The following is a 19,029-nucleotide window of genomic DNA, read 5'->3' as shown; positions in this document are numbered from 1 at the left end:
GACATGTAGCTGTGTAGCGTCCATGACAGCACTCACATAATTGAATACTATGAACACTTCTGTTGAAATTTAAACCTTTAGTGTCTTGTTTTATCTTGGTTTTACACTTTAAGGCACAAAAGCACTGTTACCTTCTGTGTTTTTTGACATATTGATAGTTTATTACTGGTATAGACATTTTTCACATACTCCAACTGATTTTTGCAGTAGTTGCTATAGCTTTCTTGTTCAATTTAAAGAAATTGTCAATGTTTTGACACAATTTTCACAATTTAAATGTTTGATAGAGAAAGGTTTTGGAGAAAAGAGAAAGAAAAAACCAGATTGTTAATTGCTTTTTATATTTCAAATTGACCTAACTTTCAAGTTTGATTTTGGTAGCATCCGTGACAAAATTACATGTCATACTAAACAGAAAATATTTTAGAAAGAAGTTCATTTTGATTACACTGAATGGTATTAATATTGTTGCTATAGCATGGTCAATTCATGACAATAAAGCTTTTAAGTACAGCATACCAGCGGAAGGACATAGAGAAGTTGAAAGTCCTATTAAAAAATATGATCAATATTGTTGTATTTCTCACTAAACTTGAGGTTGTGTTTATTCATGGAAAAATTAAGTAAATCATACCAAGTATAGCTTATTTTAATGCCAATATGCATCTTTTATATTGTAATAACATGAGAAAGCATTAACAAATCATTGTTTAAAATGTTATTATGACATTTGTGTTTCATGTACAACATTTCTGTAGCGTCCGTGACACTGCGTCGACCATATAAAACAATGTGCACTGTGGTAATACTAATGACGTTTGCTGCACCAAATTTTAGGAAGATATGCTCCATACCATAACCTTTCAACATATTATTTAATTGGACAGTTATCATGAACTTGAAATTTTGACCTAAGTGACACACTCTAGCGCACCCTGATTGTGACTGACCCGTATGTATGACAGATATATGTGGCACGTTAAACTTCGAAACCAGTCAGTAGATATCCTCTAGTGAATTGTGTAAGTCAAACCTTTCTTCTCTAAGTTGTTTTGAGCCTGGCATACACTTGGTCGATTTACATCACTGGTCAAAAAGTGAATGCTCGCATGCGCAGAGTGAACGTGCTCGACCATCTAGGGGCCCTGCCGATGTCGCGGCCCGCAATCTCTCACGGTGTTTTACCAGATATCGCGAAACAAAAAAAAAAGCCAAAACAATCGTGATAAGTCATCTACATAGCATTCACCAAATAGCTTTTATCATGGACAGTAGTAGCTCTACGTGGCAGGGCTGAACGCCTGGCAGAGTTATTAGAGGTAGCTTCTACCGGCTATGTTTTCATTCATAGACTCGTAACAGGTCAAGCCCTTCCTGTGTATACTCTACGCATTACCACTCATCGATAGAAAATAAACTGACCTTGGAAATCGTAATCTTAAGTCTTGATCTCTGTCTGTACGGATTATGTAACTTGCAAGTGTATGCAACCCGAGCATGCCCGGGTGCCTATCAAACTCGATTCGTGGATGCAAAGTGAGGTGTCATCATATATGCATTCAGTCCATAGAGGTATAGATAGACGGATTTACCACCATGGTCAGTCTTACTTGGCTTTTCTACTCGTCTTTCCGAAACGAATTTCAAACAAAAAAAACGCTCTTGAAAGACGCTGATATTTAATAGAATGCTGTGGCCAGTAAAATTTTTGATATGGGTTACTTTGCAACTAAAATGCTATGCATTTTTTTTAGATTTGGAATGCAAGTAGCTGCTCTGTGAACTCCAGGTATAATACTTTAGCTCTCGTGATGTAAAGTTTGTTGATTACTATTGGTTGAAGTTTCAAACTTTCATTGGGTCACCTCGCGGCGACGTAATCATGACTATTTGATGACGTAACACTGTCAAAGGAGGTGGAAAGAGAGTGCAGAAAACGTTTTAAATGCAAGGAATATCCTAGACTTGGTTCAAGTCGGTGAATTTCAAAAAAATAAAATTATTTATAATAGTTTTTCTTGTGTCTCTCCTATTTCGTACAAACCTATCCGGAATTTTGGCAGCTCACGCCAGGTTTTCCCAGCGATTGAATGCGTCACGTTTGAGTCTGCGCAGTAGTGAGTTAGCTTCTGCCGGATTTTGGGTGAAACTCCGCTGTATAGCGTTCACTCCACTCATCGCGTTCACCCTACTCATCGCGTCCACTCACGCGCATTTCACATGAAAGCAAAATACAAATCATTGCGTTCACTCCACTCAAACATTCTCAATCACAGACTTGAACCAAGTCTAGGAATATCCCTCCATGCTTTGTCAATAATGGGTCGGAAATAAAAAGGCGAAGGTAAAATCAAAGAACGTTGAAAATCTTGCAAGCCAAGAATGAAAACTATCGGTTTGAGTGCTCAATAATGTCGCTTCTCGCATTTTCATGGCTGACTAAAAAACTATATAGGCGATGTAATCACAGTTTGCGCCCCGGCGTTTTCGAGCTGCAGCATAATGCAGGCCACGGTCTCTCAACGGACATATTTCAGTTCTATTTCATATCATGTGATCACTTGTGCAACCATATTATACGGGATATTTATGCCAAGTGGTTGATCTTTAAAATAATTCCCATATGGTGATTTACTTGCAGTGTACAGTACAGCATTCTTGCCAGGATAAGGTTCGCCACTTTTCCTCCAAAAGGAAATTAACAGAGCTTGGGGAAATGCGCTGACGGGGTACGTCGTATCAGCAGTGCAGTGTGATACAAAATGACAGCTCTTGAAATATAAGCAGCTGCTACTAAATTTATGAACGGGTAAAAACATGCGGTGCTCAATTGTTACTTGCCGGCCCTAACCTTTTCAAAGCCAAACACAGGCATGAAATATGAAAAAAGGAAATTTGGCGAAAATTCAAATCAACGAGAACTTCCGTGGGATACATCAGTGTTCGTGTAACATTCTGCAAGCAAGAATATGGAACTCATGAAGATTTGTAGACGTATTTGGTAAAGACAACCGAAATACAGAGTCTCTCCTAATGAAAATCTCAAAAAATTTAAGCCTCCGCAAGCAAGAACTAAAAATAATATCTTTGACCAAAATGAGGGTGGCTACCCCATCCGAAACACACAGTAATGCTGCCCGCAAGTAATACTCGCAGTACGAACCTTTCACAGGTATACACATCCTCCGGTATACCGTTACCAATAATGTAACCACTATCGTACTGGTATGTCTTTGCTCAGTCCAAGTGAGAGGTATCGGGCACGGAAGTTTACAGTAATTCTGAGTATACAGTGGTTTCTTTTCAGTTCGGTACCTTAGTTATTGCTACGAAAGTGTTTGCCCTTGCCAATATAGACAGCGAAACAGATGAGGTACGATAGGTCGGGGATTTGCTTTGTACACTGTTAGGCTGCAACCGCTAAGTCATTAGGATTTTGCTCAAGCATCTATTAAAAGGGTGTCGCATTAATACAGGAGCAACGTCTCTTTGGTCTGTAGACATTCACCGTGTAATTCATGGCGAATTACCACTACTCCAAAATGTCATTCAGGCGAGTAATACGCGCGGCTTGTATAAATTTTCCGGTAATTGTAAGTTTCCTTAGATCTGTTCTAAATTCTCTTCATAGCTAGAACAATATCTTTGTCCTGCAGTCTTATCGAAATTGTTCCTCATGTTTTTACTCTATTCCTACATGGGACTTCGCTGTATATCAAACCACAAGCAACTGTGTTCTAAAGTTTGTTCTCAGTGGCACTCTAACAAATACCTGATATGCACAGCAAAGGACTCGTGCTCACACACTATATTAAACCCAGCAATCTTAACGTATTTGAATAAATAAGAGGGTAAACTGTCCTTTGTAATTCTACGGTCTGATTAATTCCAAGGTGTAGATGGGTGGGTCTTCTGCCCTATCATGACAATAGTATGATCTTCATCTCGGTGGTAGTGAAGTGTAAAAGATGATGTATTCATAAAATAATCAAGCAAAGCAAAAATGATAGCGATAACAATATTGTAGACGTAAAATATTCACTTAGGCAGTTCTTATAATAATGTCCCCTTCGGTATTCATTCAAGTGTAGAATATAGGTCACTGCATGAGTTCAAGGTCATTGTCTCACATATTGGACAAAGCATTCAAGCGGCCAAAGCGTGGACGTCGAGAGATATATTTATACACTTATCGCAATATTTTCACCATTCAAACAGACAAAAATGATGGATACCGAAGACCTAAAAACAAACAAAAAATAAAAAATAATGAGGATGCCACATACACATAAAAGTGCCCGCGGAGTTCGACATGGTACCATTCAACCCGCCCAGAATCACCCATACTAACTCGCCCAATACTCCATCTTGGCCGACACCAATTTTCAAGAGTACCTGATAACTCATTGATGCCTGGTAACGCTGACTACAGTCTCTCTGCATGGGGTCTGCCAGACACACACACAGGGCCTGAAAATTACGCTTGCCCGATGCCCGGGACAGACTGATTTCTAATACGGACTAGCGCAAAACTAGCCCTCACTTGCCCGCGGGCAGAAAGTTCAGAGTCAACTCAGTGTTTTGCCAAGAGTGCGTTCTTTCGTCTTTTGACGCAAATTAGAAACAATGTCCCCCAAAAGTACCAGACATGGGTCACTCGGACGCACTCAAATCGGGGCTTATTTGTTTCGTCTCAACCGAAAAACTAAAGAAAAATCAGTTACTCTGTTACAGTTTGCGATTTATGGTAAGCAAGTCGATGTGCGTCGGCTAGTCACTGGACCCTTGGCAAATGCAGGGCCACGTACTTTTCCACTCATTTTACATGTAAAATGTAACGAGATAATAACCAGACAATGATGTTTGAAGCGGAAGCCTAGATCATTTTAAATAGAACAACTAACTTTTCACCAAACAATTTGGACAGTGAAACAGTGAAGCAAACTTTATTGACAACCACGGTTTACTCTACCCAACTAACCTGCTGTAGCTATATTATAGTACACAGTGTGTACGGAGAATTAAATTTCTAGCCACACTGCACGGAACATCAAATGGCACTATGTGGTGTGATGGAAGCTCACAACTTTACCTAAAAATATCAGTAACTCCAAAATTTTGATGAAGCACTATATCCCTGTCTTTCAAAGTAGTATTTTGCAGTCAGAAATTTCTCCAGAAGGAGTCTCATGCCACTCTTCGATCGTACGCAGCAAGCTTGTGTACCGGTAGGTCACCATGCTGAATTCCTTATATGGTCAAGACCCCCTATCTTGATTGTAGCGGACCTTAACAAAAGCCACCTAGCTTGTCAAAGCCGTGGTATGGCAAGTTGCTATTGCTATTATGAAGAGAAAGGAGTTCCTCTCAGATATTTAGCGTTTTCAACCTATTTACGTTTTGCAATTTCAATGAAAAAGTATCAATCAATTGGGCAATTATAAAAATGAAGTGAACTTTACAGCACTAGTGAAAAAACCATGTTAAATGTCTGCATTATTAGACTATTGTCTTCAATCACTTCTACTTTTGTAGTCATAAGTGTGATGAAACATCTTACTAGTATTTATTTCTGTTAAACACATCTTAATGCGGTAAATGGAAAGAATTCCCATAAACGACGAAAGCATATTAAATAATTTTCATTACAGTAATGTACTTTTTTACAATTATAAACTGTAGATACCACCAATTTGTCACAAACCATTCGAGGTCCCACAATCTGGGTAAGAGCAGAAATCTTTTTTTTTTGAAAATTTTCAGGGCAAGTGAGTTTCTGCTACGGACAAGTAGAAAAATAGAGGCTACTTGTCCGGGGACAAGTGGATAAAAATTAAATTTTTCAGGCCCTGCATACATACATTTATCGATCTGCAATGTGTTCGTATATTACACAATGTCACAGAAATATCCTTCTGTGATCATGACTTCGCACTAATTATAGCATGCAGAGGCAAGAGGTGAAGGCATGCACCCCAATCTGTGCCCGAGGCTGTATCAAATCATAGACCACCGAGGTTCTATGATCAAATGTACACAAACAGCACCACTGAATTGACCAACAAAGACAATTTATTTTGTCAGATAGGCCTTAATTAATCCCAAAGATCTTTTCCATGGGCATTGTATTTACATCCATGGTGCCAGTGAAAGCATAGATCGTCGTTTTTCTCGAGGGTCTCTGGTGAAAGACACTTCGAAATTCACGTCCTACTGATAACGGTCGCTGACATTTATTTGATCAATGGATAATCATGCCGTTGAGAAAATCAGACACATTACAAACCGTAGCCTGCAAACTATCACACATTTTGAATGTTATGAAAAGACACATATTTGAGGTGAAAGTTTGAGCAGATGAAGTTCTCAAATGTAAATAATAAACAATTAATTCTGTGGTTGGCAATTGTCAATAATATCTAATACCGTATACCTTCAACATATTTACATGAAAGCATAATATCATAAGCTTAGCTGTTGGTCCATGGCTGTGAGGTCTTAAGACGGGATTCCTGTCTTTTACGGACTGTTTTTGACTTTTATGACTTTTAACCCCGCCACTGGGGGTTAAAGTGACTGTCGTAATAGTCAAAACAAGCCAGTAAAATGTAGGAACCTCATCTGAAAGCATCACAGCTATGAACCCACAGCTAAATATTATATGAAACTACACCTGAAATATTGATTATACGTACACACAGTGGCTACAAAATATCAACTAGCAACTGCATTGTGTTACCAGACAAGATCTTTTATTAATTTGTCTTTTTTGTTGTTTGTGTATTCCTCTTTGGCACTGAAAGGTGAAAACTCTGTAACAAGAAAAAAATTGCTTTTGAAATTTTGTTCTTTCATTTTGAATCTGATTGGTATCAGGTATGATTGTGTTATTGTTTTGGAATGAAAGTTAAACTGCACAAACAACCAATTTGAATGTACATCGGGCAACAAGCTTTCATGTTACGAGATATGACTTGCCAAATCAGATCGTGTATTCAGCTCCGTCGTTAGCGACCATTATGTGATCAGCACACGTTTAAAAAGAAACAGTTCATAAAAACGCATTACCGTACCATTAAGGTCAAATATATACGGTTTTAAAACTAAATAAAATTATTTTGAGGTATAACAAGAATTACATTCGGAATTCGCATCTGGACGCATTCAGTAACCGTACCAGCCCGGTTTTGTCACGACATCCATATAATGATGACAGTCATATTTTGACGAGCAAGGAACAAAATTCACCAGGAAATGAACAGAAACCTATAAATATTAGGAACAGATTACATATTTGGTATATTTCGACAAAGAATGCGTTATATAGATGTAGGAATTTGTCACAAAGTTAACATTTCAGAACATTGTGTAAGCAGACCCGTGACAGGCGGCTATTGTGGAGGTCTCCACAAGTAACTTCGAAGATCAAGTGAATATTATATCGCGACATCAAAGTTTACTCCATATAAACAATTAGCCAATTGCTTCAAAATCATTTGGCAGAGGCCTGCAGTGAGCTTGCGTACGTTCCGCCATGGATGTAAGCCTACAAAAATCACTGAGTGGTACCGCTAAGTTGCGTCGCTTGACAAAATGTCGACATTTTATGGCGATCAGCGCAAAAATGATCGGAGACTTTTAATGTACAGCTACAGTAGACACATTAATTCAAAATCATCAAAATGCAGCGCGATTCATCAAAAGAAGCATGGTCGTAGCGACACACACCCCGTCGCGTCATGGCGATGCATGCAGAGCTGTAAACTACCTCAATATGTCGGTCAATTTATATTTGTCTTGATTATACAGTGTTCTCCCCAGAGCTATTATAGAGTGGTGGCCGCCACTTTATAATTTTTGGTAAACAATAGAAACTCATTACCATAACAATTACAGTTATTGTTATGCAAATTAGCCGATAGATTTCGAAGTTTTTGCAATCCATCATAATGTAGCCACTGGCTTGCCTTTATGTGGGACTTTGTTCGGAGTTCACTACAATTTGACGTCGGCTTCGTCAATTGATAAACTGGAATCACAGAGATGTGTACATCGGACACAAATGCGAATGCACTGTTTTTTGTGCCTCCGTCGGACTCAGTCGCTGTGTCTTTCCCTTGCACGTCAGCTTTCTCGAAAACATGTTTTTATATAAAAACAACTTTACAGTGGAGGATGTGATCCCTTGAAGTTACTAATACGCTTGTCGATTTGGTATGCGAAGACACACTGATGACCAGTTATTTATTAGTTCTCAAACCTGGTGAAAATCATTCCGCGACACTAATCGTTTATGTCTTTTGGAGAACGTCATAAGCTTGAACCTGACATGACCTTGTTTGATGCGTTAAGTAGTTGAGTGTAAGTATTGATAAAATAGTGTATCAAAATATACACAGATTCACGCGACTGAACTATCATATTCTTGGCAGCTCAATGACGTTTCTATGGCAGAGAGAGCGAAAATCTCAGAACCAAGCGAGCATAAGCAGTATGAAGTACATTGCATGCTTTCTGAGAAAGAAAAGCCGGTTTCCTTAGATGCCATGCAAAATCCAGCTTTGACCAATGTACCCGTCCTGTTTCCGAGCATAACTTTCGAGCTGCTTAGCTACCGGTAGTAATGTTGAGGTAAAGATATCCAAATCGTTCGTGTTCGAAATGCTTCTTGATTTGCAGAGAGAAAACTCATCTCAGAAAAAAATTCTCACCACCTCTCCCCCACCCCAGGGGACTGACTTCTGTGCCCTGTGGTCAAACCAAATTTTACCCCATCAGGCTGTCCACATCCTTTCAATATTTTTTCATTCTCAATATTCAATGATGTTGAGGTAAAGATATCCAAATCGTTCGTGTTCGAAATGCTTCTTGATTTGCAGAGAGAAAACTCATCTCAGAAAACTCGACCTTATTGTTTGTGTTTTAACTTAGCATATGGGGAAAGCAAAATATAGCGGTGCATAAAATCTGCAGGCATGCAGTCACCAACCGACAAGCCTGCTTGTATTGTAGAGCACACAATTGGTCGTATGTAAAACATGTCTTTTGTTATTTGAAAAAAAAAGACTAATACGAAAGTGTACGTATCGCAAGAACGCAGTTGATAAACTGGACAAGATGAAGACGAGTGCGAATGTCGAGTTAATAATAGTCTTTTCCGTTCTTGTTCTTGACTTACACGGAATTGTTCAGTATACCCATGAAGTCTGATTCAGTTCGATGCGGTGATAGGCACATTGACCTACATGGTTTTTGCCGGGCTAGCCGGAAGAGTATAAACACATCTCCGATACGTTACCAAGGTGTGTTGATCACATACCATGCATTCTTGGGAGGTCCTCCTTTCCGACCTGTTCGTTTACAAATGAATATTCAAGTTTGTTTTGCCTTCTGTCTGTTTCTGAATACATGAATATAAAGTGTCCATTAGTTTTACGGACCACATCTGGACACACGGCATTTTCACAATTGAGTGTACAAAGTAGGGGTCAAAAATGGCCAAATTTCAACCTCAGTGTTTTAATGTGAAAACCTTACCAGGACTTAGATACATATGCCACATATATAGTGCAGAAATGGTTGCGCACAAACTGTCTTAGTTCCATAATAAACAGGCTTTCTTTATCGTACCCTTACATGGGGTACGGACACTACACAATTTAGAAAATTAAGAAAAGATTTTGCACCATTGCAAAATTTAGGGGAGAATATACAATACTTTTACCAAATGAAAATCAATACAGTTAGCCTTACATCATAAAATGTCTTTTGTAGAGAATCTTTGAATTCCAACGGGTGTATACAATGTTGTTCTTCCAAGCAAAACAAACGAAACACTTTATTTTTTAAAGAACAACGAACACATTTCAATTATTGCTTAATAATCTTCCACAGTGAATCCCAAAACTTAAAATGATAATTGGCAGCATGCATAGCTATGATATATAGCATTCTTTCATATGTTAATCCATGTTGGAAAGACTCATCAAAATATTTCATAATGTATGTACAAGGGGTACGGACACTACAACACCAGCCCAAAGCAAACCTGTACTGAAGCTGATCATTTACATTTAGTGTAGAAATAATAGCTGATTAATTGATGAAGAAACTTGGTTTTCTTTCCATTTTGCCTTATCCTGTAAACTTTTCACCACAGTGTAATTAATGGAAGATATTATTTAACTATATTTATGGTTCATGGTTTAATGTTATTCAGAGAACAACACTCAAATATAAATTTTGCATCAACAATAAGAACAAATTGAAAACTTTTAAGTTTTTTGATAAAACAGTAAAATCATCAAGCTATAAAATTTCTAATATTAACCCTACTCACTGATTAATAGTTGTATTTAACTAGTTTGTGGGGTGGGGTACGGACACTACACAACATGCATTAAAATTGTTTTCTACTAAAATTAAGTCTGAACTAAAATTCATTGAACAAAAAATGGCAATGCTTGTACATGTGTGTTGACAAGCCAAATACTGGTCAATGTGACATGCTACTAGAAGAAAAGACAACTGCTTTTAAAGACAGATCCATAATTTTGAAAAAAGTCAAGTTGCAACATAACAGTTGTATCAGTGGACCTGTCAAGATAACATTTTATCAACAATCTGCAAATTTTAGTTAAAAAAAAATTCTAAAAAACTGCTTGTCTCATAGCTTTGTAATTTTGTATATAAGTCCAAAGACACAAACTAAGGCAACTTATTTCTTCAAACTTGGGGGGGGGGACCATGGCAGTAATTTTGTATTTTTGGAGCTAATCTTTAGTCTACGACCTTAAATAACCTATACCAACCCCAGATATCTTTTAAGACAAGTTTTGTAAACTGTGAAAACAATGTAGTCATATTTGGTATCAGTTTGTAGTGAAAGTTGACCAAGAAATAAATCTGAGGTTATTTATGATTAATATAGTGGATCAGCTTTAGCCAATATTCGTTCAGGGATACCCTAGCACTGATAAGAGATTTGTTACCCACAAGAATGCCATGTGGAAAGATGCACTCTACTGTGAATACAGACTCCAGTACATGTCATTTTTACATTGAGTAGTTTATGTCAGCCCTTGGCCAGCCCAGGTTTTGAGTCAACTCAATATTGTCAATATGGACACTCTAGGTCAGGCATGAATTGGTCTAGTTTCGGCTGGGCAATAGGGGAATCCAGTACTGCCTCAAAATTTGGGTCATGTCTGGACCCAGATGATGCCCAACTGAACCTAAAAGTTTTCGCTCCAGTCTTTATCATTCCATGTCCTCAACACAATATCTTCCCACCAGGTCTTGCTCCACAAGTGGGACCACATCATCTGATTAACATTACTTGAAAGAAAGGCATTAGTTAACAAAGACATCAGAAACACTGTGCACTGCATGGTTACATGTATTTCTGTACAATCTGCAAGTCCAATTCTGTCTCATAAAGTTCATGAAACCAACACTGAGATGTCTGCAGTTCAAATGTCATTTAGCAGTTAGATTAATTCTTTTTGGCAAAACTAGGCAGGTCCTGTAATATGTGAGGGTGAACCAAATTTTTTCCCCACAGAGGGTAACCTTGCCCAGGTCCGACCTAAATTTTGTGAATGTGAACATACGGTTGTATCTTTCTTAGTCCAATCATTGTGTTTTATATAAACATACAGACAGTTGACAGGCCATTGGTTGATTAAGTAAATCATCACAGTATGGAGGGTAGCGCAGTGCAACTCATAAACATGATTAAGAACATGAGCAATTTAGGATGATGTCAGGTCACTCCACCACACAAACAGAATAAACAACAAATTTGACTACCTAACTCCCTGACACTATATAAATTTGTTCCTTCCAAGGTGCGAATTTATCATGGGTCGTTGAACAACGACCAGTGTTTTTCTGCTTTTGATCACAACTTTCAGCTTTTTGTGGACAATCATGTTGATTTCCAATATATTTGCTTACAATAATTGTCAAATTACTGTTATACATTTTATCTGAAACCAATAAATATTCACATTTTGAGTCACACATACTACTCACACAACTGGGAAATAATTGAATTTTTTTTTGACTGATGTCCAATATTTGATATCATTGAAGCTGTTGGTAGTTTCATTCTTATCAGTTTAGTTGGTGTGTATATTGCACCTTATATTCCGACTCTGTCTGTGTATTACTTTAATTTGATATCAACATTTCAAGTTTGGGCCACTAAATTTTTACTGTTAATATTCAAAATTGAAAATTGGTCATTAAAACGGACTACTGTCTAAACATTGAAAATTAAAACCTTTTGCAAATACAAATAGCACTTTTTGTTCGCAAGTGAAAAACAGGAAACAAGAACATGTACTTCGTTTTTTTAGATGCGAGCAACGCTATTTTTTATATTTATGCAGGAATCATTTTTATTACTAATGCTATTGTATTCATTATGGTTTTGCCAAAAGCTGATACAAACATATCCTCTGATTTCTCTTAAATATCACAGCACAGATATTTCAGATGCTAGGCCAGTTGTTGAAATGTCTATTTCGAGGGGTTTTAGCTAACTGACTGCTATGCAAGGTGGATTACCGCAGAGTTGTAGATAATGTTAGCTCATGCCTCAAAAAGTAATGCATCACATTTAATGACACTTACTATACTGGCACATATTGTTGATATAGAGATGTACTTGCACTGAAAGGCATTGAGCAGCATCAATAGACATCAAATCAGGTCCAATAATCGTTATCATTCAAGGTAACTAAGAAAGTTACCAGGTCCAAGGAACATATTGAAAATGACAAAGGCAATGGGGTCATCTTGAACCACAAAATAGTGGTGGTACCAGGTGTCCGGAATGGGTAAGCGTACCCTGCCAGCTAGCCCAAGATTGACCCAAAGCGACAAATCCATTGTTATTTGGTGAATTCACCAAATTACTTTTGTGAGTCAAAATTTGGTATGCTGTCACTCATCATTTGAGTAACAGACAGGTCATATTTTGATACAACATCTCCGTATCTACCGTAGAACTTCTTAAATGATTTCACTAATCTACTTTCTGAGAACCCTTGCCTCACTAACTTTTGAGCTAATAGTTATTGCTATTTGGCATATTTAATGAATGATCATCTCAGGAACCCCTTGTCTAATGAACATTGACGTTTCAAGACTTTTTATCCAATCGCCTGATTGTATAAGAGTCCACCTTATGTCAGAGATAGACAGCAAAGAAACTAAAGTATAGGCCCTGATGGCAGTTTTCTATATTGGCTATTGATTAACCCTTTCAGGCCTGACTTTCTGGGAACGAACCCAAATTTCCCCTGTATATAGGGTATCTGGCCTGAAAGGGTTAATATCTGTGTACCGGTATGTACGGGTGGGGTTGGGGGTATTGGTAAGTGTGAGCGGAAATTAAACATTTCTTCTGCCATTAGAATAGGACCTGTGCACTCACTATATCTGGTAGTATATACTACGTACATGTTCCATACCATCCATGTATATTGTAGCTACAGGGTCATTGGCACTATTTTTTATCCAGGGCAAAATTCCTGTACAAAAACATACTGTATATTGTGTTGACCCCAAAATTATCTTATTGAATCCATCTGTCAATTGAAATTACATTTTAGTGTTTGACTTTACACTGATTATACATGGTTACATTATAATTAAACCACTCAGCAGTGTACTAGGGGTATATCAAACCTTTTACTTCAGTAAAATCCAAATCAGTGTAATCCACTAGAAAAGGGGTACGGACACTACATGGGGGTACGGACACTACATTTGGCCTATAATTCATATATATTTTTTTAAATGGTGATTGTCTAAGATGAATGCATATATCATTCATCTATACCAAGTACTACAATATGTATTTTACCTTTGTTTGCTGAAAGCCTAATATAGGTGTGGAATTAAATGGTGGGGTACGGACACTACATAAATTTCCGGAAAATTTAGGCTGAGTCTTTGGCAAATTCTTGAAAATAAACGAATGGATGCTTATGACAGTAGAGTTTATTACAGTACTTAACAGATACCTGCAATGGATTTTAACAACATTTTACAAAATAACTATAGATTAGAAGCAAGTTATACACTGGGTTAATTGTCCATAATGAAAAACGAAAAAATCCGTAACGATGGGCTATTTTTGGATTTATTAATGGTATTAATCAACTGGTGAATAGCATACCATGGCGTTACTTACTACTTGTATTAGACATCCTTAAGACCACACAGAAAGAAAAAACATGTACCTATACTAGAGTTTACATTATGAAAACAGCATTTTCGTAAAGTTGAAAAATGCAGTGTACCTTCGTAACAGTCAAATTTGACCATTTCACACCACAAAAAATGTCATATCTTTGCCAAACATGGTCCGATTTTGTAATTTTTGCTTTGATTTGCTCAGAAAATCTTACTCAAAAAGCTATCACAAGAGTAAATATATACTGTAAAATAGTTTTTTAGAATTTTTTCCGTAACACTCAAGAACAAAGTTGGTACACTCAATTGTGAAAATGCCGACAGCTTTTGAGAGTTTCAGCCCTTTCTTGTGTTATACCTTGCTGGTGCGTTCATTGTTGACTTTCTCAAAGTTAATCCGGTGATAATCTGGTGACAGCGTCCACAGATTAGTAATTTACCTTGCTTACTTTGGCAATTTAGGCACTCAAACTCATCAGATAATAGACTTAATTACTACAACCTTTGCTTGCCTTGGCGAATTAGGCAATCAATTGGTAAGATAATAGACGCAACACAGTGACAAAACTTCGCTAAAGATTGTCAAAGGACGTGAAAATGAAAAAAGAAATCGTTACAAACCAGCGCTAACATAAGACAAAGACACCAAAGCTGCAAAGAACGGTTGGTAGTATAAATCTTTATTGGCAATAAATAAAATAAACCAAAGCAAGAAGAAGGTTGTCCCGAGACAAGACACCCCTACCCCTGGGGCGGACTTTGGTGCAGTTCCCTATGGTAAACCGTTGCACACAAAAAAATTCTCACCACCTCTCCCCCACCCCAGGGGACTGACTTCTGTGCCCTGTGGTCAAACCAAATTTTACCCCATCAGGCTGTCCACATCCTTTCAATATTTTTTCATTCTCAATATTCAATGATCACGATAATTTGTCCTATTTCTTACTATTGTCATTCAATGTGCAAAAGAAGATCATCACATGTGCTGGATTCAATCATTCACATCTTGTGCCCACATGGTTATGTAAGATTCTGCACTGTATAAATGTATCTCATTGTGTACTGTTTTATTTCCACCACAGGATGAACTCCCTGCAGCTTTTCAGTCGGAGAAACAAGGTAGGCTTAATGGCAGCTTTCCAGTAGAATTGTAGAAATATAGAATAGCTGTAAGATTGTATTATATATATATATATATATTTATTTGTGTGTGTGTGTGTGTGTGTGTGTGTGTGTGTGTTATAAAACTGAGACACACAAGTATGATTGGTAGCTAATACTCAAGTTTCACACATTCACGCAATCATCAGATAGGTATATCTTCTTGTCTTACAATTTGCTCAGTAAATATCAAGGCAGATAAAACCATTCGTTGTGGTTGGTTGGGTGGATATTCGACAAATAAAATTTATTTTCATGTCGGCCCTTGGACCTACCCATATTGAACAGATTTGCGTCACTTGGCGTCTTAGTGTCTAGTTGGTTGAACTCTGTACTGTGCTATTCAGTGCTTCATTTCTGTAATCGAGCGTCTATAAACATTTTTTTGAGTTAAATTGCCATTTGCTTCTTTTGAGTTTACCAAGTGGTATTATAATGAGTGTTTTCTGTGAGGAAATCAGGGCAGACGTCAAAAATGCAGTGGCCGAGGCAGCACCTGCAAGACCAGACATACAGTACAGTCCACGCAGAACCCGTCACTGGTGCGGGAACAATGCCCGCATAAAAAGTGCATTGTGCGCACACAAAACGAGCATCATTGCCAGCACAATGCGGGCAGATAAAGTGCAGTGTGCCGGCACTGTGCGGGCACAATTCGCGCATCGTCACTATGCGGGCATTGTTGCAATGTGAGGCAAATTCACACCTTGACCTTGAATGTATGGCTGAGTTGAACACTGTTGCATGTGAATGTAAGTTGGGCTTGTTGGAGTTTCATTGTTATGGACAAAAATTGCAACAAGTGGACGTACAAGTGACTACTGTAGTGCTGGGTTTTGCCCTTATCGGCTCAGCCAAACTTTGAGTTTGACCCATTGCTGATTGGGTGGGAGATGCGATGTTTAGTGTCATTTACTAATACTAGTACGATTTTAGGCCGGGGGTAAAGTTAAAACTCTTTACGTACAATGCATGATCTGTTACTGTGAAATTGTTTCTCTGACTTGGTGCGCTGTGAAGTTCGAGTCCGATCAAAAATAATCGAATTTCTCAAATAAAGATGACATCACTGGTCGTGAGACATGGTGTTGAAGAAACTGACTGAGGGTGGATGATGACAATAGGTACATGTAAGTTGTTGCCATAACGGTAACGCGTCGTAGAAGACAAGTTAACACAACAATAAAAATTCTCGATCTGTTTTCTATTTTTCAAAATGTGTACTTTATAACAGGAAGACGATTTATCATGGCAGAAGTGAATGCCTGTGAACTTGAATCACTCTAGTCTATACGAGCTCATATTCTTTTTTTCAATTGTCAAAAAAGACGATTTAGATCTAAAAATGCTGAACTTCTGTGACAGTTTCACGGCTTTCTTCCTCTTTTTCATGTCTAATCGTAATCGTGACACTCATTTTTGGTTCACGTTATCATGTTTATGCCATGCAATTAAATGCAGGGAGGTCAGAAATAACGTTTCGTTGTTCACTCCCCTCTAGCGTCATACTTTCTCGATATACAGTAATCACGGTCCCTCTATCACAATGATATTACCGGTATGTACATGCAGGTGAGGTTGTTTTGTGTGACGCCTGGAAAGACCTAAATTCTACAAGACGCATACTCTTATGTGGTTTGGTTTTTCCTTTCGATGTACGGAACGATTGAACTGAGAAGCACAAAAGTCGCGACTGAAGTTATGCTTCGTAAACCTTTCCTGTTGTAAATTTCAATGATTTCACAAGACGAACGTCACTATCAGCATTTTTTCTAGCCAACTATCACTATTAGTGGCACAAATAAAATGAATAATGCGAGTGGAGTAAACTGACCATGTTTGTAAGTAATAACTTGAATTTTCTCCACAGACATGAAAACAAAATATTCGTTTCGGGCGACAGCGCTCGACTTTTTGTTTTCTTGCCAATCATGCCGATGTTTACAGAGGGTGAAAGGTTGCGCGACAGTACACGTTGGTCAAACCATTATCTAAGTTGCGATAGGAAAATCTCCATGAAGTTTTGATACGTTCCTCGGATATTCCGTACGAAAATATTAAATGGACAACATGGCAGTCGATGTAGAGAAAGTCATGATCATCATACTGCCAACGCAATTATATAAACTACAGTGACGCCGACTAATTTTTCATCGGCACCGGTGCTTCACGATAAAGTCCAACATTAAAATTTGTTTCCCGGGTCATTACGACCATCGGAAAAAAAAACTACTGAAAAAAAATACGGCTTCTGCTTATATTTTACATATGAGCTAATACCCGATAAGGTCCAATATTCAAAATTGTGCCCATACACTCCGAATGAAATTGGGGCCAAAAATATTGAAAAAATATCACGTCTTTACTGTGATAATGTCAGACAATACCATGCCAAAAAAGTCCGATATTCAAAAACTGTTCCAACCCCAACATTTTAGGGACGAAAACTAAAACATTGTGCCAGTTTCTGATAGTATTTTCCGTTTGAGTTGACACCTGACGAACTGAATTTCAAATGTTTCCCGCCCCAAACTATTTGCTGCAGAAAAATATCTTTTTCTTGCTGTATTTGACGTTGATCAAATCAAACTCGGTAAAATATGCGCGGTGCGGTGTTTTCTACATTGTACTTCAACTCTGAACGTTATTCGTATATCACAGTGAAGTCTATTACGTCACCACAGGTCTTCAGTGTCATTAGCTACTATAGACTATAGTCTATAGAAGCTATTGGGATGGGTATCCGTCCGGCGTCAGTCTGTATGTATGTATGTATGTATGTATGTATGTATGTATGTATGTATGTATGTATGTATGTATGTCCGTTTGTGAGGCGTCCGTCCACTCAAATATCTTGAGAACCGCTGTACTTTTCCTGCCAAGTCGGTGAAAATCCGCTTGAAATTCGGTGTAGCTAGAATCTGAGCAGCCACGGCCGTTATCCTGCCAAGGCGGTGGAAATCGGGCTACTTTTTGGTACCCCCTTTCCTGCCTAGTCGACGGAACTACGTGTAGCAAACCCTTGCTCGCGCTAGGGGTCGTTCGAGGACAGGTTTTGGGCGAGGAACGGCGTTTGCTCTCGAAATGGGTTCACAGAGAGTCCAACGACAGGGAAAGGTGCGGAAGCTACCCAGCCAGTCCCCCACCCCGGTGGGGGACTGGTTTTTTTTGGGGGACGAGTAGCGTACTTGGCAGGTTAGCACGGTGACGCATTCTAGCGGAGTTTCGGCTAACTTGGCTCTGAGGCACTACATAGATTGCGGCCGAAATTGACCGTCTCGGCAATGCTAATCTGTAAGGCAACCGCCTAAGACCGCCTCAGCTGGCGGTGCAATTTTTTGCCAATGGTGCGAGACGAAAATCACGGACTTGGTCCTGATTGACGGGAAGTGCGGACGGATTTGACGGACTCGGCTTGATTAGTCCCTGACATGGAACTGATCTGAACGGACTTGAGCGACATTTGTGAAGGGTAACCACCGCTTTTAACCGACTTGTTACCTTCTCGAAAAGACTACCCACTCAGATGTTGGACGTTGTCGGCTGCACTTGGCTCTAGACGTTCAAGCCGTGCAACGAAACACACCGCCTCAGCCTTGCCATTCACGAACATGGCCTCAAAATTTGATACCATTGTTCACCGACTTGGCGGCTGCGGTT

At 38.6% G+C, this 19,029-nt stretch overlaps 1 protein-coding gene across 2 annotated transcripts in view; it reads left to right on the top strand.

Moving 5' to 3' along the window:
* The window catches only part of LOC139144580 (ERO1-like protein beta), a 306,244-nt gene that overhangs the window by 56,044 nt on the left and 231,171 nt on the right, over positions 1–19,029 (top strand). For both annotated transcript variants that reach the window (XM_070715304.1, XM_070715305.1), the window contains exon 4: positions 15,291–15,327. In XM_070715304.1, the coding sequence (XP_070571405.1) occupies positions 15,292–15,327 (36 nt within the window). In that variant the 5' untranslated portion in view covers position 15,291. The remainder of the gene's footprint in view (positions 1–15,290; positions 15,328–19,029) is intronic.

Source organism: Ptychodera flava, chromosome 11 (assembly GCF_041260155.1).
Source record: "Ptychodera flava strain L36383 chromosome 11, AS_Pfla_20210202, whole genome shotgun sequence".
Taxonomy (NCBI): domain Eukaryota; kingdom Metazoa; phylum Hemichordata; class Enteropneusta; family Ptychoderidae; genus Ptychodera; species Ptychodera flava.
The sequence above is the reverse complement of the archived record's forward strand: the minus strand, read 5'-3'. Positions and strand labels throughout refer to the sequence as shown.